The sequence below is a fragment of the Narcine bancroftii genome, chromosome 12 (assembly GCF_036971445.1).
Source record: "Narcine bancroftii isolate sNarBan1 chromosome 12, sNarBan1.hap1, whole genome shotgun sequence".
In the NCBI taxonomy this organism is placed as follows: domain Eukaryota; kingdom Metazoa; phylum Chordata; class Chondrichthyes; order Torpediniformes; family Narcinidae; genus Narcine; species Narcine bancroftii.
Genome location: NC_091480.1, coordinates 60,961,512 through 60,985,305, shown reverse-complemented (window position 1 = coordinate 60,985,305; position 23,794 = coordinate 60,961,512). Strand labels below are relative to the sequence as shown.

Sequence of the window (23,794 nt, the reverse complement as noted above, 5' to 3'; positions counted from 1 at the left end):
GGACTGATACAGGGCTGCGGGGACTGATACAGGGCTGCGGGGACTGATACAGGGCTGCGGGGACTGATACAGGGCTGCGGGGACTGATACAGGGCTGCGGGGACTGATACAGGGCTGCGGGGACTGATACAGGGCTGCGGGGACTGATACAGGGCTGCGGGGACTGATACAGGGCTGCGGGGACTGATACAGGGCTGCGGGGACTGATACAGGGCTGCGGGGACTGATACAGGGCTGCGGGGACTGATACAGGGCTGCGGGGACTGATACAGGGCTGCGGGGACTGATACAGGGCTGCGGGGACTGATACAGGGCTGCGGGGACTGATACAGGGCTGCGGGGACTGATACAGGGCTGCGGGGACTGATACAGGGCTGCGGGGACTGATACAGGGCTGTGGGGACTGATACAGGGCTGTGGGGACTGATACAGGGCTGTGGGGACTGATACAGGGCTGTGGGGACTGATACAGGGCTGTGGGGACTGATACAGGGCTGTGGGGACTGATACAGGGCTGTGGGGACTGATACAGGGCTGTGGGGACTGATACAGGGCTGTGGGGACTGATACAGGGCTGTGGGGACTGATACAGGGCTGTGGGGACTGATACAGGGCTGTGGGGACTGATACAGGGCTGTGGGGACTGATACAGGGCTGTGGGGACTGATACAGGGCTGTGGGGACTGATACAGGGCTGTGGGGACTGATACAGGGCTGTGGGGACTGATACAGGGCTGTGGGGACTGATACAGGGCTGTGGGGACTGATACAGGGCTGTGGGGACTGATACAGGGCTGTGGGGACTGATACAGGGCTGTGGGGACTGATACAGGGCTGTGGGGACTGATACACGGCTGTGGGGACTGATACACGGCTGTGGGGAGAGTGTGGGGACTGATACAGGGCTGTGGGGAGAGTGTGGGGACTGATACAGGGCTGTGGGGAGAGAGTGTGGGGACTGATACAGGGCTGTGGGGAGAGTGTGGGGACTGATACAGGGCTGTGGGGAGAGTGTGGGGACTGATACAGGGCTGTGGGGAGAGTGTGGGGACTGATACAGGGCTGTGGGGAGAGTGTGGGGACTGATACAGGGCTGTGGGGAGAGAGTGGGGACTGATACAGGGCTGTGGGGAGAGTGTGGGGACTGATACAGGGCTGTGGGGAGAGAGTGTGGGGACTGATACAGGGCTGTGGGGAGAGAGTGGGTCAATTAATTGCAGAAACGCAGAGAGAATTTCAACTCGACACATTTCAGGGGCTCAAGGCCCTGTGGAAATAGTTCCAAATGTGGAATTTTTAAGGTTGTTTGGACAGAATGTGTGGAGGTTATGGTGAGGAGGGAGACTTCTCCATGTGCTCTCAATGGCCCTGGCTGGTGATCTCACTGCTCCCTGCTTGGATCGGAGATCGAATTGGAGTCCTGCTCACCTCAGCCCCACTTGGAACATCTGGTAGTGAGAAGGATTGTACATCAACTGGGGTTGGGTGCATAGTAGAGGAAGAGGAAAGGAAATGCATCACAATTTAAAAAATATATATATATTTACATGATTGATAATGGCTGTACAATCATCCACTGATACACTGTGCCCTCGCACACATTACACGAGTCCAGGAATCTCCAGCTCCATGCTCTTGCCTGTCCCATGCCACAGACTAAAATTACAAATATTTTTCTTTTTTTTTAATAGATATATAGTTTTCTAAATTTTTTAAAAAAACAGCAAAAATAAATCTCTTCCATCAAACAGAAGGCAGGTGACAAGCCCTTGCACCCATATCCGCTCCCCGATCTCACCCATCAGGGGAAAAAATATCTTGCTAACATTCTCTACAAAATATACCCAAGATAATCTGTTCTTTTCCTTTGCTGTACTTTTTCCACAGAAACAGCCACAGAGGATTGAAATGGAGCCAAGTTACTGCAAGATAATTTGGAAGTAAAAGCAGGATATTGGGAGCTGCACTGTCAGAGCGATTCAAAGCTGTGGAGAATTAAAGGACATGATTGTCTGCACATGATCGGTGGGATCAGAAAACTGGGCATGAGGTCTGGAGCACTGTGAGACCATTATCAATCTCCTTCCGTCTCCACTCTAGCCTCCTCTTCCCTGCACAGCAGGGTGCTCCAGTAACCCCAGTCGTCAGCAACCCCTGCGACACGGGGGCGGGGACATCAAGACGGCTGCAAATTCAACAGGGATAGGACACAGCTTACTGGAGAAGGGGGAAATCAGTTTATGTCATGATGAGTGAGACCACCCAGATTCCTCAGCCTCTTTTCCCAACCCATGCCCAAATTCCAGTGTAAATCCCAGACTCCCCTCGCACCAAGAGGACCCAAGGGGCAACTACCCCCTCCCACACACACAGAGGGTGGTGGGTGTGTGGAATGAGCTTCCACAGGAAGTGGTCGAGGTGGGACAATTAACACTGTTCAACAGACATTTGGACAGGTCTGCAGATGGGAAAGGTTCTGAGGGAACACAAGCAAGTGGGTCGCATCACCTTGGACCCTTCTCTATCTGTTATACTGGGACAGGAGGCCATTCAGCCCCTCTCTGGCTTGTTGCACTAGGACAGGAGGCCTTTCAGCCCTCCTCCAGCCTTGCCCTACTATTGGGAGAAAGAGAGTACATATGAGAATTGTGCAAAAGAGCAGCAGGGTAACTCAGGATAGCATGGACTGTGGACAGAAGAAAGGGATTAATATGTTAAAACTCCCACCCCACGCAACGTTCTCAACCCTTCATTCAATCTTCCCAAATAGAGGTGAATCACTTAATTATATAGAGCAAAAAACAAATCTTTACGTACAGAGTAAAAAAACTGAACGCACTTTAAAAAACAGATCATCTTCGGTGAACTCTCAAGATATTTCTTTTTGTGAAAGTAAAAGCAGACAGAAGGCTGAGGGGTTTAAGCTGTATGGTGTCTCCACTGAAGGAAACCCATGCTTAAAGAGCCTGCTGTCAATGTAGTAAATCTCATTCACTGCTGCTTCTGCTAGGGAGGGGCTGGGAAGGGGGCAGTGAGAGGGAGGGAGGGAGTGGGAGGGGGAGAGGAGGGAAAGGACCTGATCACCCCCCCTCCTTGGAACTGACAACCTTCCCCCTTCAAAGACCTGACCAATCACCATCTCCCTCGAGGACTTGACCACCTTCTCTCTCTCCCTCAAGCACGATCACTTCTCCTCGAGGACCTGACCACCTCCTCTCTCCCCAATGAGGACCTGACCACCTCCCCCCCACTCTCTCTGGAGGACCTGACCACCTCCTTGCTCTCCCTCGACCACCTGTTCTCTCTCTCTCAGACCTGACCACCTCTTCTCTCTCTCTCAGACCTGACCACCTCCTCTCTCTCCCTTAAGGACCAGACCATCTCCCCTCTCTTTTTCTTGAGAACATGACCACCTCCTCTCTCTCTCTCTCTCTCCCTCGAGGACATGACCACCTCCTCTCTCTCTCTCTCTCCCTCGAGGACATGACCACCTCCTCTCTCTCTCCCTCGAGGACATGACCACCTCCTCTCTCTCTCTCTCCCTCGAGGACATGACCACCTCCTCTCTCTCTCTCTCTCCCTCGAGGACATGACCACCTCCTCTCTCTCTCTCTCTCCCTCGAGGACATGACCACCTCCTCTCTCTCTCTCTCCCTCGAGGACATGACCACCTCCTCTCTCTCTCTCTCTCCCTCGAGGACATGACCACCTCCTCTCTCTCTCTCTCCCTCGAGGACATGACCACCTCCTCTCTCTCTCTCTCCCTCGAGGACATGACCACCTCCTCTCTCTCTCTCTCCCTCGAGGACATGACCACCTCCTCTCTCTCTCTCTCCCTCGAGGACATGACCACCTCCTGCCTCTCCCTCGAGGACATGACCACCTCCTGCCTCTCCCTCGAGGACATGACCACCTCCTGCCTCTCCCTCGAGGACATGACCACCTCCTGCCTCTCCCTCGAGGACATGACCACCTCCTGCCTCTCCCTCGAGGACATGACCACCTCCTGCCTCTCCCTCGAGGACATGACCACCTCCTGCCTCTCCCTCGAGGACATGACCACCTCCTGCCTCTCCCTCGAGGACATGACCACCTCCTGCCTCTCCCTCGAGGACATGACCACCTCCTGCCTCTCCCTCGAGGACATGACCACCTCCTGCCTCTCCCTCGAGGACATGACCACCTCCTGCCTCTCCCTCGAGGACATGACCACCTCCTGCCTCTCCCTCGAGGACATGACCACCTCCTGCCTCTCCCTCGAGGACATGACCACCTCCTGCCTCTCCCTCGAGGACATGACCACCTCCTGCCTCTCCCTCGAGGACATGACCACCTCCTGCCTCTCCCTCGAGGACATGACCACCTCCTGCCTCTCCCTCGAGGACATGACCACCTCCTGCCTCTCCCTCGAGGACATGACCACCTCCTGCCTCTCCCTCGAGGACATGACCACCTCCTGCCTCTCCCTCGAGGACATGACCACCTCCTGCCTCTCCCTCGAGGACATGACCACCTCCTGCCTCTCCCTCGAAAACATGACCACCTCCTGCCTCTCCCTCGAGGACATGACCACCTCCTGCCTCTCCCTCGAGGACATGACCACCTCCTGCCTCTCCCTCGAGGACATGACCACTTCCTGCCTCTCCCTCGAGGACATGACCACCTCCTGTCTCTCCCTCGAGGACATGACCACCTCCTGTCTCTCCCTCGAGGACATGACCACCTCCTGTCTCTCCCTCGAGGACATGACCACCACCTCCTCTCTCTCGGACCTGACTACCTCCTTTCACCCCCTCGAGGACCTGACCACCTCACCCCCTCCCTCCCCATCCCCTCCCTCCCCTACTAATGCTGCACGGATTCAGTAACCGTTACCACTGATGTTGATCGTCTGCAGGTCAGAAACCTGCATGACATTGATGGTACGGGGCCCAGACTGGCCAGAGGTGCCGGCTCCCTCCCCTGTGTCTGATGACCCCCCTGCCAGCTGAGTGATTCCATCGTGAGGGACGGCCTCCATAACCATGCCAGTGGCTGAGATGAGAGGAGTGCTGGCCGAGGGAGTCAGGGCTGCTTCTCCAGAGCCCACACTCCCCATCACCGTCACCGGCACACTTCCCTTCTTGTTCTGGTGAGTCTTTATGTGCTTGGACAAGTGGTCGCTCCTCATGAACCTCTTGGGGCATTGAGGGCAGGCAAACTTCTTCTCACCTGCAGGGAAAAGGAACAGCATCAGCTCTCAGCTCCCTCCCACTGCCCACCATCCACTGCACTGAAACTGGCCCTGTGGCCCATCTTCTTGGAAGATGGGAGGGATGAGGTCCCAGGGACTTGGGGGGGGGGGGGGGGGGGTGGCGATTTGAGGTGAAGCAGATTCTCTCACTGCCCCTATTCTCTGCGTGAAGAGGATGCCCCTCAGGTCCCCTTTAAACCTCTCCCCCTTAAACCTGTGTCCTCTAGTTTTAGACTCCCCGACCCTGGGGAAAAGACTGTGACCACCCACCTTATCCATGCCCCTCATGGTTTTATAAACCTTTAAAAAGGCTCTCCCCTCACCCTCCTCCACTCCAGGGATGAAAGTCTCAGCCTATCCATGTAACTCCAGCCCTGGGAACATCCTAGTGAATCTCCTCTGTGTGGAGTCTGCAAGGTGACCCTGTGGCTGTATGGGATTTCCCCCACCACAACACCCTCTTGTTTCTTCCAAAGTCCCAAAGAGGTGCAAGTGGGGGTTCAGTGGGTTAATCAGCTGAATGCCCCCTGCAGTGTGTGGGTAAGGGGAGAGATTGCAGGTGAGGGAGTGGGGGGGGGGGGGGGGGGTCAAACAGCAAGATAGGAGAGTGAATTGGGCTGGAGGTAAGTGGAATGTGGATAGTCAGTATGGACTTGATGGCCCTGTATCTCACACTCTCTTTGTCTATTCAGTCAGTGGTCCAGGAGGTACTCAGCTGATGAGGAGCTCAGTGAAAGCGGGGTCAGGTTAAAGATCACTGTCCATCCTGTCTTGTTAATCAACCTGGAGAGACACAGGTCCTGAGGGAGGGCAGAGAGGAAGGAGGGGCACCGAGGAGGGAATGCTGTGGGAGGGGCGGAGAGGAGGGAGTGCTGAGGGAGGGGCGGAAGGAGGAGCACCCAGACGTGTTGAGCAATCTCATAAACCGCTGACCTGTGTGGGTGCGTTTGTGGCGTTGGAGCTCGTCGGAACGAGTAAATCTCTTGCCACAGTATAGCCAGTTACAGACGAACGGCCTCTCCCCTGTATGCCAACGCAGGTGTGCCCTCAAGTGCGATGTCTTGCCATAGACTTTTCCACAGCCCAGAATGTGACAAATGTGTTGCTTTTTCCTTCCAGGGTCCCCCGATCCCCTGTCAGACAAGAGAGGGCAAGAAACAAAGTGAGTCAGCAGGGGAGAGGCAGGAAGAGAGGTGTTGGCTGGAATGAACACCCATGTCCGAGGGGGAGGTGTAGGGAGGGAGGTCCAGAGCTTGGAGTGGAGCAGCTGGAGGAGGAGAGAGTTAAGGTGTTGGGAGGGAGCTCCAGAGCTCGGGGTGGAGCAGTTGGGGGGGAGGGATGTAGAGGGGGGAACCCCAGAGCTCAAGTGGGGCAGCTGGAGAAGAGGGGTGGGGGGAGGGAAGTATGGAAGGGCAGCAAGGGAGATTACAGGAAAAGGTCATTCCAACTCTCACCTCCCTTCCGACTCCTTGCAATTGGGACAGGTGCAAGCTTCCCTTCGCAATCTCCGGCCAGGCTGAGACTGTTCTGGGCTCGCCTCTCCTTCTTCCAACTGTGTCCCATCCTTATTGACAGGGTCCCCGGCTGGAGAATGAAGGTTCAACTGTGACGTGTGGTCTCCTGCAGGGAGGAGAGACTATCCAGGTTAACCTCTAAAGGAGACACAGTGACAGTGAAATAACATCAGGAAATAGGTACCCTCCCCGAGACCCCCTGTAAACACCGACACACTCTCTGGACCCCCTGTAAACACCGACACACTCCCCGGGACCTCCTGTAAATACTGACACACTCCCCAGGACCCCTGTAAACACTGACACACTCCCTAGGACCCCCTGTTTTGAGCACCTGCGGTGCGATCCATGCCCACCTGCCTCTCACAATCCCCAGGAACCATGAAAGGGAAAATGTGGCTTGGCCAGTTCTACAGCACCATGCGTAGCCCTTGGGGACAAGCGTAGGTTTTAGTGTTCTGACTGCTTCTCTTTTTGTCAAGGTTGGCTGCATCTCAAATTACACCAATGAGAAAATACCACAGTGCAGTCATTGAAATTTTGAAGTTCAAAACATCTGAACCAGACAACTCCTGCAACTTCTGTTGTTTATCCACCTTCCTTTCTTCCAGTCCAGAGTTTATCAGCCCACCCTCTGTGTCCAGCCTAACGCCCACCATCCCCTGTCTAGTTATCAGTTACATTACCCTCCTCCCCTCCCCCAAACTTCCTGCAGCACGCCTCTGGCTGAGAGTTATTGGCCCAGGGTGGGGTCAGGAGAAGACAAGTACAGAACCGCCCAGAGGAAGAGGGAGGGGGAAGAAAATATATGCATCACACACCTCTTTCAAACATTTCTTCCCCACCACCCCACCCCCCCCTCAATAAACACATCCTCTGGTGCATGACATGTATACCCTCTCAATGCTTACAGCATTTTTTAAATCTGTTGAGTCCATGTGGATCAGAACGCTACACAATATTTCCTGGTGCAGCAAACCAAAGAGCTCCTGAGTGTCAGACTGAAAGCGAGAAATGAAGGCCAGCACCCCACAGGCCACTTTTCACATCAGACCTCCAAGCATGACCATTTTCAGGGACCGATGGATACCCAGCCCCCAGGCATCGAGTGGTAGACAGGGGGAAGTGACAACAACACGTTTCAGGTGGGGCACTCCCAGGAGGTTTGGATACTCCTTTACTCCTTTAGAGAGCCAAGAGTGAGGGGATGAGGGAGGGATGTCCTGAGCTTAGGCAGCTACACACACACACACACACACACACACACACACACACACACACACACACACACACACTTGGGGGGGGAAGGGACCAGAGGGAGGGTTACAGTTAGGGGACCGGAGGGGGTTACGGAGACAGGAAGGGGTGTGGGGACCGGAGGGGGTTATGGAGACAGGGAGGGGTGTAGGGGACTGGAGGGGGTTACAGAGACAGGGAGAGGTGTGGGGACCGGAGGGGGGGGGGGGGGGGTTACAGAGACAGGGAGGGGTGTGGAGACCGGAGGGAAAGTATTGGAAAGAGGAAAGAGGACAAGATTACATGTTTGAATACAGAGATTGCACATTTTGAAGATTCAAGGTACTTTGAACACAAAGCTGAACAAAACACATGCACTCCAGGATAAAGAAACAGAGTCCACGCATCCCATTCCAACTCGCTCTGACTCTGCAGCATTCATCAAGAGTGAGTGCCTGTGCATCAACCTGACTTCACCTCTCCAATGTGTGTGTACAAGGCTCCTCCAAGCCTCACTCACAGGCATGGAGGCCATTCAACCCATCATCATGCCATCCATTGTATTAGATGCTCTTTCAATTCTGTTGACACTTCTTGCAGCCAACACATTAAAGCCTTGGGTCCCCTTGAAATCTTTCTCCTCTCACCTTGAGCTGTGCCTTAGTTTTAGATGTTCCTCTGCTGGGATACAAACACTGAACAACAACTTTATCTACGTCCCTCCAGATGGTCCCTCCTCCTCAGCCTCCTGAACTCCAGGGAATAAAGATCCATACTATTTAGCCTCTCTCTCTATAACTGGTCTTACAATCCTCCTGAATCTTTTCTGGCCCCTCTTCAGCTCAGTGACATCCTTCCCATAGCTGGGTGCCCAGAACTGTGCACAATACTCCAAGTGTGGTCTCCCTAACATCCTGTACTGTTGTAATGGGACGTCCCTGCTCCTGGACTCAGTGCCCTGACCCATGAAGGCAAGGATGTCAAACACCTTCTTCACCTCCCTGGTCCCCCACTCTCAGGACAGACCTCACTTTTCTCTAATAGTTCCTGTGCAAGTCCTCTCCTGGTTTTACTTCCCAGAATCCAACACCTTATCCAAGTTAAATTCCATCTGTCATTCCTTGGCTCACTTTCCCAGTTTATCTGGATCATGTTCTCATCTCAGAGAAACACCTTCACTTCCACTATACCATCAATTTTGGTGTCATCCACAAACTTACTATTGTCACCTACGTTTTCATCCAAGCCATCCCAAAAGATGCTGAACAGTGTGGACCCAGCAATGGTCCCTGCAACACACCACTAGTCACAGGCCTCCAATCTGAGTAACACCCCTCCACTACCACCTGTACCCAACTGCCATCTCACCCTGGACCCCACATGATGTGACCTCCCGGACCAAGGGCCAGCATGTGGGACCTTGTGAAAGGTCTTGTTGAAGTCCACATTGGTGACCTGCATGGCTGCCCATGCACCCTCATAGCCCATCAACAATCATTTCACTTTCAAAACAACGACAGATCTGCCTCTATCATCTTTCAAGGGCAGAGTTCCAAAACCTTCCCCCTGCTCTCTGACTTAAACTGAACACCCCTCCATTTTTAACATTGATCCTGGTTCTAGATTCTCCCACAGGAGGAGACATCCTGCCAAAACCCCTTGAGATCTGAGACGTTTCCATCCAGTTCACACCCCCACCCCTAAACCCCAGAGGATACAAGCCCGCCCTGTCCCAGCCATCCTCATGAGACATCCCATCCATTCCTCTAAACGGCTCCCCACTCACTAACGTCTGTTAAGGAGATAGACACTGTCCCCAGTTCTCCACGTTTGATCTCACCAACCTCCCCACTTCAGGCACCCGGAGACTAGACGCTGGAACATTCCTCCCGGGTCATCTACAACCCAATGGTATGAACAAGAATTCTTTAATTTCAGCAAATGCGGCCCCCTTCGGTTCCTTTCTCCTTCACACACCATCTTCTTTACAACTCCCTCCCTCTGCCCTGTCGAAAAGTTTCTTTCCCCTCCCTGATCTACTCCATCCAACCTTCACCCAATGGGTCCCCCTATCCCCTTTTCCACCTTCCTTCCCTGATCCGGTTCAACACATCACCTTCCCAGTCCGTAACCTGTGGCCCACAGTCACCTCCACCACAATCTCCACCTTTCCTTTTCTCACTTGGCTCCATCTACCATCAACCCCACCTCGCCTGCACCAAGCACACATAGAAACATAGAAGATAGAAGATAGGAGCAAGAGTAGGTCATTCGACCCTTCGAACCATTCAACGAGATCATGGCTGATCTTAAAGTTCAGTACCCCGTCCCCGCCTTCTCTCCGTAACCTTTAATACCCTTATACTGAAGAAATAGATCTAATTCCCTCTTAAATATATTTAATGAACCTGCCTCCACTGCCCTCTGTAGCAATGAATTCCACAGATTCACCAGCCTCTGGGTATAGAAATTCCTCCTCATCTCGGTCCTAAATGGTTTGCCTATTATCCTCAAACCATGGCCCCGGGTTCTGGGTTTTCCCATCATTGGAAACATCCCTTCCGCATCCATTCTGTCCAGTCCTGCCAGAATTTTATATATTTCTATGAGATCCCCTCTCAATCTTCTAAACTTCAGCGAGTACAATCCCAATTTGCGCAATCTTTCCTCATAAGTCATTCCTGCCATTCCAGGTATCAGCCTGGTGAATTGCCTCTGCACTCCCTCCATTGCAAGAACATCCTTCCTTAGATAAGGTGACCAAAACTGCACACAATACTCCAGGTGGGGTCTCACCAAGGCCCTGTACAGCTGCAGTAAGGTATCCTTGTTCCTATACTCAAACCCTCTTGATATGAAGGCCAACATACCATTTGCCTTTTTAACTGCCTGCTGTACCTGCATGCTTGCCTTCAGAGACTGATGTACAAGTACCCCTAGGTCTCTCTGCACTTCCCCATCTCTTAATCTATTGCCATTCAAATAGTAATCTGCCCTCCGGTTTGTATTACCAAAGTGGATAACCTCACATTTATCCACATTGTAGTGCATTTGCCATGTATCTGCCCAGTCCCTCAATTTATCCAAATCACACTGGAGCTTCCTGACCCCCTCTTCCGTGCACACAACCCCTCCTAGCTTAGTGTCATCTGCAAATTTGGAGATATTACATCCAATCCCCTCATCCAGATCATTAATGTAAATTGTGAACAGCTGGGGTCCCAGTACAGATCCCTGTGGTACCCCACTGGTCACCGCCTGCCACTCAGAAAACGAGCCATTTATCCCAACTCTCTGTCTTCTACCTGCCAGCCAGTTCTCAATCCACATCAGTACTTTGCCTCCAATCCCATGAGCCTTGATTTTGGAAGCCAGTCGTTTATGCGGGACCTTATCGAAGGCCTTTTGGAAGTCCAGGTACACCACATCCACTGGCTCTCCCCCATCTATTTTACCTCTCACCATCTCAAAGAATTCCAATAGATTTGTCAAGCACGATTAACCTTTTGTAAATCCATGTTGACTCCGTCCGATCCCTTCTCTGCTAGTCATATGCTCCGCTATTACATCCTTAATAATGGATTCCATCATTTTGCCCACTACTGATGTAAGGCTCACCGGCCCATAATTCCCCGCTTTTTCTCTACCCCCCTTTTTAAATAGTGGGGTAACATTAGCTACCCTCCAATCCATGGGTACTGATCCTGAGTCTATCGAGTTCTGGAAAATAATTCTTAAAGCATCTGCTATCTGAATGGCCACTTCCTTGAGTACCCTAGGATGTAGATTATCAGGCCCTTGGGATTTATCTGCCTTCAATCCCATCAATTTCCCCAAGACCATGTCCTTAGAGATACTGATTTCTTTCAGTTCCTCCCTTGCATTAGTCTCTATGTTTCCCAACATCCTTGGGAGGTTATTTGTATCCTCTCTTGTAAAAACAGAACTAAAGTAAGAATTTAATTGGTCTGCCATTTCCTTATTCCCCCATTATATATTCCCCTGATTCCGACTGCAAAGGACCTACTCTGGATTTCACCAATCTTTTCCTCTTGACATATTTATAAAAGCTTTTGCAGTCGGTTTTTATATTTGCCGCAAGCTTACTTTCGTAATTTATTTTTGTTCTCTTGATTAATCCCTTTGTCCTCCTTTGCTGCCTCTTGAACTGCTCCCAGTCTTCGGTTGCGGTACTTTTTTTGGCCAATTGATATGCTCTCTCTTTGGACCCAATCCTGTCTCTAATTTCCCTTGTTATCCACGGTTGAGTCACCTTTTTTGGTTTATTTTTATGCCAAACCGGTATAAACGATTTTTGCAATTTCTCCATTAGATCTGTGAATGCTTTCCATCGTCTATCCACAGTCAACTCCCCCATAAACACCACACAATCAATCTTGCTCAACTCCCGTCTCATACCAGCATAATTCCCTTTATTTAAATTCAGGACCTTAGTCTCGGTTTTAATTTCATCACTCTCCATGTCGAGTGAGAATTCGATCATATTGTGATCGCTCCTACCCAAAGGGCCTCGCACAACAAGATTGCTGATTAGCCCCTTATCATTGCATAATACCCAATCTAAAATGGCCTGCTCCCGAGTTGGTTCCTCGACATATTGGTCTAGCTAACCATCCCGTAAACATTCAAGGAATTCCTCCTCCTCTGTATTTTTACCAATTTGACACATTACACCTCCGCTCTTCATTCAGGTTACATTCCCTAGATCTGAAGTGTCCATCATCCTTTTCCCTCCAGGAATGTTGCCTGACCTCCTGAGGTTCTCCAGCAGTTTGTTTCTTGTAGTGGGTATCTCTGCAAACTCCTCGTCTGAGCTGCTCCCGACGTATCCACATCCTCCCAATGCAAGACCACACCTGGACTACTGCACACAGCACTGTTATGTCGTTCGACTACTCCCCCCACCCCTCCTCCACTATAAGTCACACAGGAACATAGAAGAGTCCAGTACAAGACCAGACCCTACAGCCTATGATCTCTGTGCCAAAATAATGCCAAACCAAGCTCAAGCTCTGCTGCCTGCACGCAAACCACTCCCTGAATATCCAGGGTCTGTTTAACAGTCTCTCAAACACCACTGTTGTATCTGCTTCCACCACTGTTCCTTGCAGTCCCTTCTAGGCACCCACCACTCTGTCACAAAAATCTTGCCCAACCCACCTCCCCTCAAACACACCCTCCAGTGTGTGACTGTTCCACTGCGGTGAAACCATTCGAACAGTCCACCCTATCACTGCCCCTCATCATTTTACAAACCTCCATCAGGTCTCCCCTCATACATCAACGCTGCAGAGAAAACAACCCAGGTTTGTCCCACCTCTCCCTGTAACACATCCCCTCCAAATCTAGGCCACATCCTGCTGAATCTCTTAAAACAAAGAACATTATAGCACAAAAAGAGACCCCTTCAGGCCTTCTAGTCTGTACCAAACTATTTTTCTGCCTAGTCCCACTGATCTGCAACAGTCCATAACCCTCCATACCTCTCCTATCCATGTACCTTTCCAAATTCTTCGTGTTAAAACTGAGCCTGCACTCACTTCAGCGGGAAGCTCGTTCTACACTCCCACCACCTACCCTCAATGGAGAAAGCCGACCTACATTTACTCTGTATATCCCCTTCATAATTTTAAATACTTCTATCAAATCTCCCCTCATTCTTCTCCGCTCCAGGGAATAAAATCCTAACCTGTTTAACCTTTCTCTGTAACTTGGTTCCTTAAGTCCAGGAAACATCCCAGTAAATCTACTCTGCACTCTTTTCAATCTTATTTATATCTTTCCTGTAGTTCAGTGACCAAAACTTCACATCATACTCTTCTGTTCCCTTTCCAAAGCCTCAGCATCCTTCCTGTAATGGGGCGACCAGAACTGTATTCAAAACTCCAAGTGCAGCCTAACCAACATTTCATAAAGCTCGCAGTCTTTCTTTCACTTGGTTTCTATTCCAAATCCTCTTACCAGTGGCGTTGCCGATGGTGACGGGGATACCTTGTAACTGGTGGACTTGAATGCCTGAGGCTCCCAAGGCGTTGAGATTGATGGTCTGAAGTCCAGGCAGAGAGGAGAGCTGAGCTGCATTCACGGTCAGCGTGCCGGAAGGCACTGATCCCACCGCCAGTTGGGTCAGGCTAGTGCCAGTGTTGCTGCCGGAGGTTTGGGCCAGTGGGAGGCCTTGGACAGAGGCCACGGCGATGGCCTGACCACCCGGTTGAACCCCCTGGACGTTCTGAAGCTGGATGGTTTGCCAGCCCACCTGCCCCGAGAGGGAGACAGTGGGGGCACGGATGATGATGGGTCCAGAGTTGGGAACAGCTTGGATTTGCAGGGTTTCTGGAGGCAGGGTTTGGGAGCTGAAATGTTGGCCCTGAAGAGAGGACGGTGAGACTCCCTGGATGATCTGTGGCTGCAGGAGGATCTGATGGTCCTTGGGCTGCTGAGACACTCCGACTTCCTGGACCCCCTGACCTGCCTGCTGCCTGTCTCTAGGAGAGATGCCCCCTCCCCCTCCTTCACCTTCACCCCCCCCTCCGCCATCCTGATCAGAGAGAGGGGGATTCTGCTGCTGCTGAGGCACGGCAGCGGATAGGCTGCCCACTGGTACCAAGGTGACGTTGCCGTTCAGGTTGACGGGGATGTTGGCCAGGAACTGGCTGGGGTTGGCACCCTGCCGGATCTGCACTGCCTGTCCCAACAGACTGGGCACCGCTGCCAAGATACCAGCAGCCCCGGTTCCCCCAGAGTGAGTTTGCGTAGTCCCTCCCCTGGAGGAGGCCTGCACCAACTGTAGCTGACCCCCGACATCATGCTGGACGCCAAGCTGGGGTCCAGTGGAGGAGGAGGTAGAGGAGGAGGAGGAGGAGGGGGAGGAGGTCTGGAAGTGGGGGATGACTTGGTACTGGAGGGAGGAGGGAAGACTGCTGAAGACCTGTGGCCGGGGAGAGGTGGGGAGGACGTACTGCCCATTTTCGTCAATGGTCTGTCCTTTCCCCTCCTCGCCCTCCTCTTCCTTGGCAGGGCTGCCACAGCTCGCAACGGTAGACACGGTGGGGATGATCATCTGCCAGCCATTGACCGTCTGGGTGATCTGAGCGGTGCTGAGGTCGAGTTCGGGTTGGCTCGGTTCCTGCGTCATTAGACCCTGGGTGGCTGCACTCTCCGACGGCGATTCAATGCGGCTGCAAGTGGCAGCCAGAAGGGCCAGGGGCGAGGGCTGGGAGTCCTGCTGAGAAAAGCAAGGTGACCAGGTTGGTGCAACGGACACAGCAGGTGTGGAGCAGCAGGGCTTGCAAGATGCTGGGGGTGGGGTTGCCGAGATGAGAGGGAGGGGAGTGGAACAAACAGAGGTGGGGAGGTGTGTGGGGACCAGAAGTGGGGAGGGTGGGTTACAGAGACAGGGAGGGGTGTAGGGGACCAGAGGGGGTTACAGAGACAGGGAGGGGTGTAGGGGACCGGAGGGGGTTACAGAGACAGGGAGGGGTGTAGGGGACCGGAGGGTGTTACAGACAGTGAGGGGTGTAGGGGACTGGAGGGTATTAGACAGGGAGGAGGTTTGGGAGACTGGAGGGGTGGGGGTTACAGAGACAGGAGGGGGTTACAGGAAATGGTGTTGGGGACCGAAGGGGTTTAGAGAGACGGAGTGGTGTCGGGACTGGAGCAGGTGACTGAAATAGGGAGGGGTGTAGGTGGGTTACAGAGATAGGGAGGGGTGTAGGGGGTTATAGAGATAGGGAGGGGTGTAGGGGGTTACAGAGATAGGGAGGGGTGTAGGGGGTTACAGAGATAGGGAGGGGTGTAGGGGGTTACAGAGATAGGGAGGGGTGTAGGGGGTTACAGAGATAGGGAGGGGTGTAGGGGGTTACAGAGATAGGGAGGGGTGTAGGGGGTTTGTAGGGGGTTACAGAGATAGGGAGGGGTGTAGGGGGTTACAGAGGGAGGGAGGGGTGTAGGGGGTTACAGAGATAGGGAGGGGTGTTGGGGGTTACAGAGATAGGGAGGGGTGTAGGGGTTACAGAGATAGGGAGGGGTGTAGGGGGTTACAGAGATAGGGAGGGGTGTAGGGGGTTACAGAGATAGGGAGGGGTGTAGGGGGTTACAGAGATAGGGAGGTGTGTAGGGGGTTACAGAGATAGGGAGGGGTGTAGGGGGTTACAGAGATAGGGAGGGGTGTAGGGGTTACAGAGATAGGGAGGGGTGTAGGGGTTACAGAGATAGGGAGGGGTGTAGGGGGTTAGAGAGGGAGGGGTGTAGGGGGTTACAGAGATAGGGAGGGGTGTAGGGGGTTACAGAGATAAGGAGGGGTGTAGGGGGTTAGAGAGGGAGGGGTGTAGGAGGTTACAGAGATAGGGAGGGGTGTAGGGGCTTACAGAGATAGGGAGGGGTGTAGGGGGTTACAGAGATAGGGAGGGGTGTAGGGGGTTACAGAGATAGGGAGGGGTGTAGGGGGTTACAGAGATAGGGAGGGGTGTAGGGGGTTACAGAGATAGGGAGGGGTGTAGGGGGTTACAGAGATAGGGAGGGGTGTAGGGGGTTACAGAGATAGGGAGGGGTGTAGGGGGTTACAGAGATAGGGAGGGGTGTAGGGGGTTACAGAGATAGGGAGGGGTGTAGGGGGTTACAGAGATAGGGAGGGGTGTAGGGGGTTACAGAGATAGGGAGGGGTGTAGGGGGTTACAGAGATAGGGAGGGGTGTAGGGGGTTACAGAGATAGGGAGGGGTGTAGGGGGTTACAGAGATAGGGAGGGGTGTAGGGGGTTACAGAGATAGGGAGGGGTGTAGGGGGTTACAGAGATAGGGAGGGGTGTAGGGGGTTACAGAGATAGGGAGGGGTGTAGGGGGTTACAGAGATAGGGAGGGGTGTAGGGGGTTACAGAGATAGGGAGGGGTGTAGGGGGTTACAGAGATAGGGAGGGGTGTAGGGGGTTACAGAGATAGGGAGGGGTGTAGGGGGTTACAGAGATAGGGAGGGGTGTAGGGGGTTACAGAGATAGGGAGGGGTGTAGGGGGTTACAGAGATAGGGAGGGGTGTAGGGGGTTACAGAGATAGGGAGGGGTGTAGGGGGTTACAGAGATAGGGAGGGGTGTAGGGGGTTACAGAGATAGGGAGGGGTGTAGGGGGTTACAGAGATAGGGAGGGGTGTAGGGGGTTACAGAGATAGGGAGGGGTGTAGGGGATTACAGAGATAGGGAGGGGTGTAGGGGGTTACAGAGATAGGGAGGGGTGTAGGGGGTTACAGAGATAGGGAGGGGTGTAGGGGGTTACAGAGATAGGGAGGGGTGTAGGGGGTTACAGAGATAGGGAGGGGTGTAGGGGGTTACAGAGATAGGGAGGGGTGTTGGGGTCAGGAGGGGGTTACAGAGACAGGGAGGGGTGTCGGGATCAGGAGGGGGTTACAGAGACAGGGAGGGGTGAAGGGTCAGGAGGGGTTTTCAGAGACAGGGAGGGGTGTCGGGATCAGGAGGGGGTTACAGAGACAGGGAGGGGTGTCGGGATCAGGAGGGGGTTACAGAGACAGGGAGGGGTGTCGGGATCAGGAGGGGGTTTCAGAGACAGGGAGGGGTGTCGGGATCAGGAGGGGGTTACAGAGACAGGGAGGGGTGTCGGGATCAGGAGGGGGTTACAGAGACAGGGAGGGGTGTCGGGATCAGGAGGGGGTTTCAGAGACAGGGAGGGGTGTCGGGATCAGGAGGGGGTTACAGAGACAGGGAGGGGTGTCGGGATCAGGAGGGGGTTTCAGGGAGGGGTGTCGGGATCAGGAGGGGGTTACAGAGACAGGGAGGGGTGTCGGGGTCAGGAGGGGGTTTCAGAGACAGGGAGGGGTGTCGGGATCAGGAGGGGGTTTCAGAGACAGGGAGGGGTGTCGGGATCAGGAGGGGGTTACAGAGACAGGGAGGGGTGTCGGGGTCAGGTGGGGGTTTCAGAGACAGGGAGGGGTGTCGGGATCAGGAGGGGGTTTCAGAGACAGGGAGGGGTGTCGGGATCAGGAGGGGTTTCAGAGACAGGGAGGGGTGTCGGGATCAGGAGGGGGTTACAGAGACAGGGAGGGGTGTCGGGATCAGGAGGGGGTTTCAGAGACAGGGAGGGGTGTCGGGATCAGGAGGGGGTTTCAGAGACAGGGAGGGGTGTCGGGGTCAGGAGGGGGTTTCAGAGACAGGGAGGGGTGTCGGGATCAGGAGGGGGTTTCAGAGACAGGGAGGGGTGTCGGGATCAGGAGGGGGTTACAGAGACAGGGAGGGGTGTCGGGATCAGGAGGGGGTTTCAGAGACAGGGAGGGGTGCCGGGATCAGGAGGGGGTTTCAGAGACAGGGAGGGGTGTCGGGATCAGGAGGGGGTTTCAGAGACAGGGAGGGGTGTCGGGATCAGGAGGGGGTTTCAGAGACAGGGAGGGGTGTCGGGATCAGGAGGGGGTTTCAGAGACAGGGAGGGGTGCCGGGATCAGGAGGGGGTTTCAGAGACAGGGAGGGGTGTCGGGATCAGGAGGGGGTTTCAGAGACAGGGAGGGGTGTCGGGATCAGGAGGGGGTTTCAGAGACAGGGAGGGGTGTCGGGATCAGGAGGGGGTTACAGAGACAGGGAGGGGTGAAGGGTCAGGAGGGGGTTACAGAGATAGGGAGGGGTGTATGGGGTTACAGAGATAGGGAGGGGTGTAGGGGGTTAAAGAGATAGGGAGGGGTGTAGGGGGTTACAGAGATAGGGAGGGGTGTAGGGGGTTACAGAGATAGGGAGGGGTGTTGGGGTCAGGAGGGGCTTGCAGAGACAGGGAGGGGTGTCGGGATCAGGAGGGGGTTACAGAGACAGGGAGGGGTGAAGGGTCAGGAGGGGGTTTCAGAGACAGGGAGCGGTTCAGGGGACAGTACCATGCTCCCTTCTCACCGTCCCTCACCCCTCACCGCCCCATTCAGCAGGATCAGAATTGCTCTGTTTACCTGGTTGGAGTTGGAGTTCTGTTGCATATAATCATTTGCTGGTTGTTCCGTCAGTGCACTGATCTCCTCACTGTGGTCTTGCTCTGCAGATCAACAGGGAGGGAGCGAGATGGTGAGCTTCCTTCCTCAAAAACCCCCATTTCTCCCAAAGGCCCTTCCTCAGAATACTTCTCTGCATCTTTTCCCTGGCTTGGAGCCAGAAGGAAAAGTTATGAACTTGTCACTGCCCTCATATTTCAAGAGCATTTGGACGGGCACATGGATTGAAGAGTGCAGCTCACGTTGAACATGATGCCAATTTTAACTGTACACCTGCCTGCATATGATCCACATATCTCCATTCTCTGAACAGTCATGCATCTTCCCACAAATCTTCAGATCATCCACAAACCTGGTCACAAACTTCTCAATTCAGTCATCATTTACACACAGTGCACCCAACTCCAAACCCTGCGGAACCCCACATCACCAGTAGCCAGCCAGAAGAGGCCCTCTTTATTCCCTTCTCTCTGCCTTCAACCAGTTAGCCAATCTTTTCTAAAATTTAGACTATCAGCATGGTACAGGGTATTTTGCCCTCGAGTCTGTGTTACCCAACTAACCTACAACCAGCGCCTCTACCCTCCCCCCCCCCCGCCCGGAATGTTTTGGAGAGTGGGAGAAAACCAGAGCCTCTGGGGAAAACCCACGCAGACACAGGGAGAGTGTACCATCTCCTTACAGACAGCGCAGGATGTGAACCCTGTTTCCGTGGCTGGGGCTATAACAGTGTTGCTAACCATACCACCTTCGCTCCATGATGGTACCTTTCCTGTAATATGATGGGCTCCTGTCTTGTTTCATAGCCTCAAGTGCGGCACCTTGTCAAAGGCCTTCTGAAAATCCAAGTAAACATCAACCACCATCTCTCCTTTGTCTGTCCTGCATGTTACTTCATCAAAGAACTCCAACAGACTTCTCAGGCAAGATCTCCCCGAAGGAAACCATGCTGACTTTACCTCGTGGTTTAATGTACCCCAAAACTTCTTAGTTAATAATGGTCTCTGGAATCTAGCCTACAAGTTCTATTGGGTATACAAGTATTTTGATAGCCATGGGCTGATTAAGGATAGTCAGCATGACTTTGTGCATGGTAGGTCGTGTTTAACAAATCCTATAGAGCTTTTCGAGGAGGTTACCAAGAAGGTAGATTAAGGAGAGGCTGTGGATGTTGTCTACATGGACTTTAATAAGGCCTTTGACAAGGTCCCACATGGGAGGTTAGTTTAGAAGGTTAAGACACTAGGTATCCATGGAGATGTTGTAAACTGGATTCAAAATTGGCTGAATGGGAGAAGACAGAGTGGAAGTAAATTGTTCCTTCTCAGACTGGAGGCCTATGACTAGTGGTGTGCCCCAGGGATCAGTGCTGGGACCATTGTTGTTTGTTGTCTATATCAATGATCTGGATAATAATGTGGTAAATTGGATCAGTGAGTTTGCTGATTACACTAAGATTGGAGGCATTGTGGACAGCCCAGAAAGTGGCAGATGGAATTTAATACAGGGATGTGTGAGGTGTTGCATTTTGGAAGGACAAACCAAGGTAGGGTATACACAGTAAATGGTAGGGCACTGAGGAGTGTGGAGGAACAAAGGGATCTGGGAATTTAGATACATCATTCCCTGAAAGTGGCATCACAGGTAGACATGGTTGTGAAAAATGCTTTTGGCATTTTGGCCATCATAAATCAAAGCACTGAGTTGGGATGTTATGGTGAGGTTGTATAAGACATTGGTGAGACAAAATTTGGAGTTCCCTTGGAGCATAGAAGAATGAGGGGAGATTTGATAGTGGTTTACAAAATTATGAGAGGTATAGACAGAGTAAATGCAAGTAGGCTCTTTCCACAGATTAGGAGAGATAAATACAAGAGGACATGGCTTTAGACTGAAAGGGGAAGGACTTAGGGGGAACTTTTTCACTCAGAGTGGTGGGAGTATGGAACGAGTTGCCATTTGACATGGTAAATGCAGGCTTACTTTTAAGAATAAATTGGATAGATACATGGATGAGAGAGGTCTGGAGGATTATGAAATGGGAACAAGTTAGTGGGACTAGCTGCATGTTGTTTTCAGCACAGACTAGAAGGGCTGAATAGCCTGTCTCTGTGCTTTCGTGTTTTATGGTTCTACCATTTGGTTCAGCTAACCAGTGTGTAATTTCCTATCTTTTGCCCTTCTCCCTTCTTCAAGAGAAGAGTGACATTTTCAATTTTACAGTCCTCTGGAACTATCCTTGACTCTAGTGATTCCTGAACGAATATGTTTACAATCTCTTCAGCTCTCCTGATGACTTATCCACTTTCAGCTTCCCAAGTACCTTCTCCTCAGGAATGGCGACTACACTCACTTCTTCCCCCGACTCTCTCTCGAATTTCTGGCACATCATGGTGTCTTCCACAGTGAAGAACAATGCAAAATACTCAGTTAGTTCATCCACCAATTCGTTGTTCCCCATTACCACTCTCCAGCATCATTTTCCAGTGGTCTGATGTCCACTTTTACTCTTTGCATATCTGAAAAAATCTGAATTTAAAAAAAATTTAGTAATAAATCCCTTACCCACTTTATTTAGTATAGTTGGAGAGAGTGATATAAACGTTAGCGACATCTGAGATGCATGTATTGGCTTTTATTTCTCTTGTGGCTCGGAGGGCAGTGTTGCTCAGATTGAGCACCTACTCATGCTCAATGGCTATGCGACGTCATGTCATGTTTAAACTAAAAGAAGTTTTTGATTTGAATGTAAATTTTCAAACTCTGTGGGGACCCTTTCTGAATTACTTTTATAATCTTTGATTTGTTATGAGGGTAGAAATGTTGACTAATGAGGTAATTTATCACTACAAGAAGAATTCTGACTTCCTTTCCTTTTTTTGGCCAAACAACTTCTTTCTTGGTCACGGGTTTAGATTTTCCTTTTTTTACAAAATAATAATATCAATAACAATATAAACTGTTTGATTAAAATGTGGGGAACCTTGGATGATGAGATATGACTGAAGTGTAATGTATCTTTTTGAATTTTAACATGCATCCATATGGACTCTATATTTTTGGATGTGAAATTTTGACATTAATAAAAATGAAAAAAAGAAAAATAAATTTAGACCTACAGCCCTTTTGGCCCACGAGCCCGTGCCTCCCAAATACATCCAATTGACCTCCAACCCCCGGTACGTTTTGAACGGTGGGAGGAAACCGGAGCCCCTGGGAAAACCCACACAGACACAAGAAGAACAGACAAACTCCTTACAGACAGCGCAGGATTTGAACCCCGGTCCCAATCGCTGGCGCTGTAAAGGCGTTGCACTAACCCCTATGCCAACTGTGCCACCCATTTGATGTTCTCTTTTTCTTATTGGCTAGCTTACTTTCACATTTCATCTTTTCACCCCTTTTGTCGGATGGTTTTTAAAAGCTCCCGGCTTCCCGCTGATTTTTCCAGTACTGCATGCCCTCTCATTTGCTTTTATGCTGTCTCCAACTTCCCTTGTCAGCCAGTCGCCTCAGCCTCCCTTTAGAATCGTCTTCTTCAGTGGGATGAAATGATCCTGCTCCTTTCGAATTATTCCCAGAAATTCCTGCCATTGCTACTCCACCCTCCTCCCTGGTGGGGTCCCCTTCCTCTCCCACACTTCAGTCATTACCTCCCTGGTGGGGTCCCCTTCCTCTCCCACACTTTAGTCATTACCTCCCTGGTGGGGTCCCCTTCCTCTCCCACACTTCAGTCATTAACTCCCTGGTGGGGTCCCCCAGCAGTCTCCAGCCATAGCATTCCCCATGTAAGACCTGTCCTTGTCTAACCAACCAAAGTGCAACACCTCAATATGTTCTGAGTTAAATTCTATCTGACGTTCCTTGGCCCACTTCCCAAGCTGAACTCTATCTTCTTGTAATCTTAAATAATCTTCTTCATTGTCACTGTACCACCAATTTTGTTGTCATCTGTAAACTTAAAGGATGAAGGACCAGCACATGGTCACAACCTTTTCTTGCCAATACCTTCAGGCAGAAAGCATAGAAGTCTGAAATCCAACACTTCTCTCCGATAGTTTCTCTCCCCCATCCTCCCCAATATTTACCAGGGTCTTGACCCACCCAATACTTCCCTAATACTGACCATAAATGACTCCAGGTTCACCAAAACATCTGTATGAACTATTGACAACCTATTGTGCAAAACTGTATTGACACTACTGCTGTTGATGAATTTTACAGACCTGCATGTGTACAGGAAGAAAGAATTTTGATGTATCTGCACTGTACAAGGAAATAAATAAATGAATTCAAATGCGGCTGGGTGAATGGACCCCGTGGGGGAGTGCTGAGACTCCGTTAGACACACACAGGTTTACCCCACTGAACAAGCAATGCCTCTCAATGCATGCAGATTCTTTTTGCTGTTGCTACTTGCACGGAGGTGAGTCGGGTTGTGCCGAGGTCCTGATTGGGACACTAGTGTGGGGATGAGTCAGGTTGTGTTGAGGGCAGCACAGTTAGCGTAGAGGTTAGCGCAACACCGTTACAGCACTAGCGACCATGGTTCGAATTTAGTTATAATTTATGGGAATTATCTGATTAAAGTGAACTTTACAGAATTAAAAAAGACAATACTGATTTTTTTTTTCAAATTACTTTACAACCTCTTGCTGCTACCTTCAAGCAGATGATACAGAAACCCAAGGTCCAGCACCTCAATGTTCAAGGACAGTTTTCATCCAACAATAATCAGGCTCTTGAACGTCCCCAACCTCCCCGCTCTTTTCTTTCTTTGGCTTGGCTTCGCGGACGAAGATTTATGGAGGGGGTAAAAGTCCACG

At 51.7% G+C, this 23,794-nt stretch overlaps 1 protein-coding gene and 1 long non-coding RNA gene across 4 annotated transcripts; both read right to left on the bottom strand.

Annotated features, from left to right (window-relative positions):
- Positions 1-1,100: 1,100 nt before the first annotated feature.
- Positions 1,101-3,919, bottom strand: LOC138747222 (uncharacterized). The gene is made up of 2 exons (XR_011347377.1): positions 3,524-3,919; positions 1,101-3,491 (listed from the first exon to the last, which is right to left on the bottom strand). It is a non-coding gene; the product is annotated as an uncharacterized lncRNA (long non-coding RNA).
- A 610-nt stretch (positions 3,920-4,529) lies between these two features.
- LOC138747219 (transcription factor Sp1-like) lies at positions 4,530-21,974 on the bottom strand. Of its 3 annotated transcripts, none has more exons than XM_069906253.1 (6): positions 21,322-21,974; positions 18,930-19,012; positions 13,966-15,226; positions 6,688-6,853; positions 6,167-6,366; positions 4,530-5,211 (listed from the first exon to the last, which is right to left on the bottom strand). In XM_069906253.1, the coding sequence occupies exons 2-6, from the start codon at positions 18,954-18,956 to the stop codon at positions 4,862-4,864; spliced, it is 2,004 nt and encodes a 667-aa protein (XP_069762354.1). In that variant the 5' UTR covers positions 18,957-19,012; positions 21,322-21,974; the 3' UTR covers positions 4,530-4,861. The 3 variants fall into 3 exon arrangements, with proteins under 3 accessions (XP_069762354.1, XP_069762353.1, XP_069762355.1); XM_069906252.1 differs by having other exon boundaries at positions 13,966-15,229; positions 21,322-21,973; XM_069906254.1 differs by having other exon boundaries at positions 6,688-6,817; positions 13,966-15,229; positions 21,322-21,969.
- Between the last annotated feature and the right edge of the window lie 1,820 nt (positions 21,975-23,794).

What these genes read in the sequence shown, in the direction of transcription:
- LOC138747219 (XM_069906252.1), bottom strand. Translation starts at nt 18,956, where the DNA reads ATGCAACAGAACTCCAACTCCAACCAG. An exon ending in AGAACTCCAACTCCAACCAG is followed by an intron (nt 15,230 to 18,929) that starts GTAAACAGAGCA and finishes TGCTTTTCTCAG; the next exon opens with CAGGACTCCCAGCCCTCGCC. An exon ending in CCACAAACGCACCCACACAG is followed by an intron (nt 5,212 to 6,166) that starts GTCAGCGGTTTA and finishes TTTTCCCTGCAG; the next exon opens with GTGAGAAGAAGTTTGCCTGC.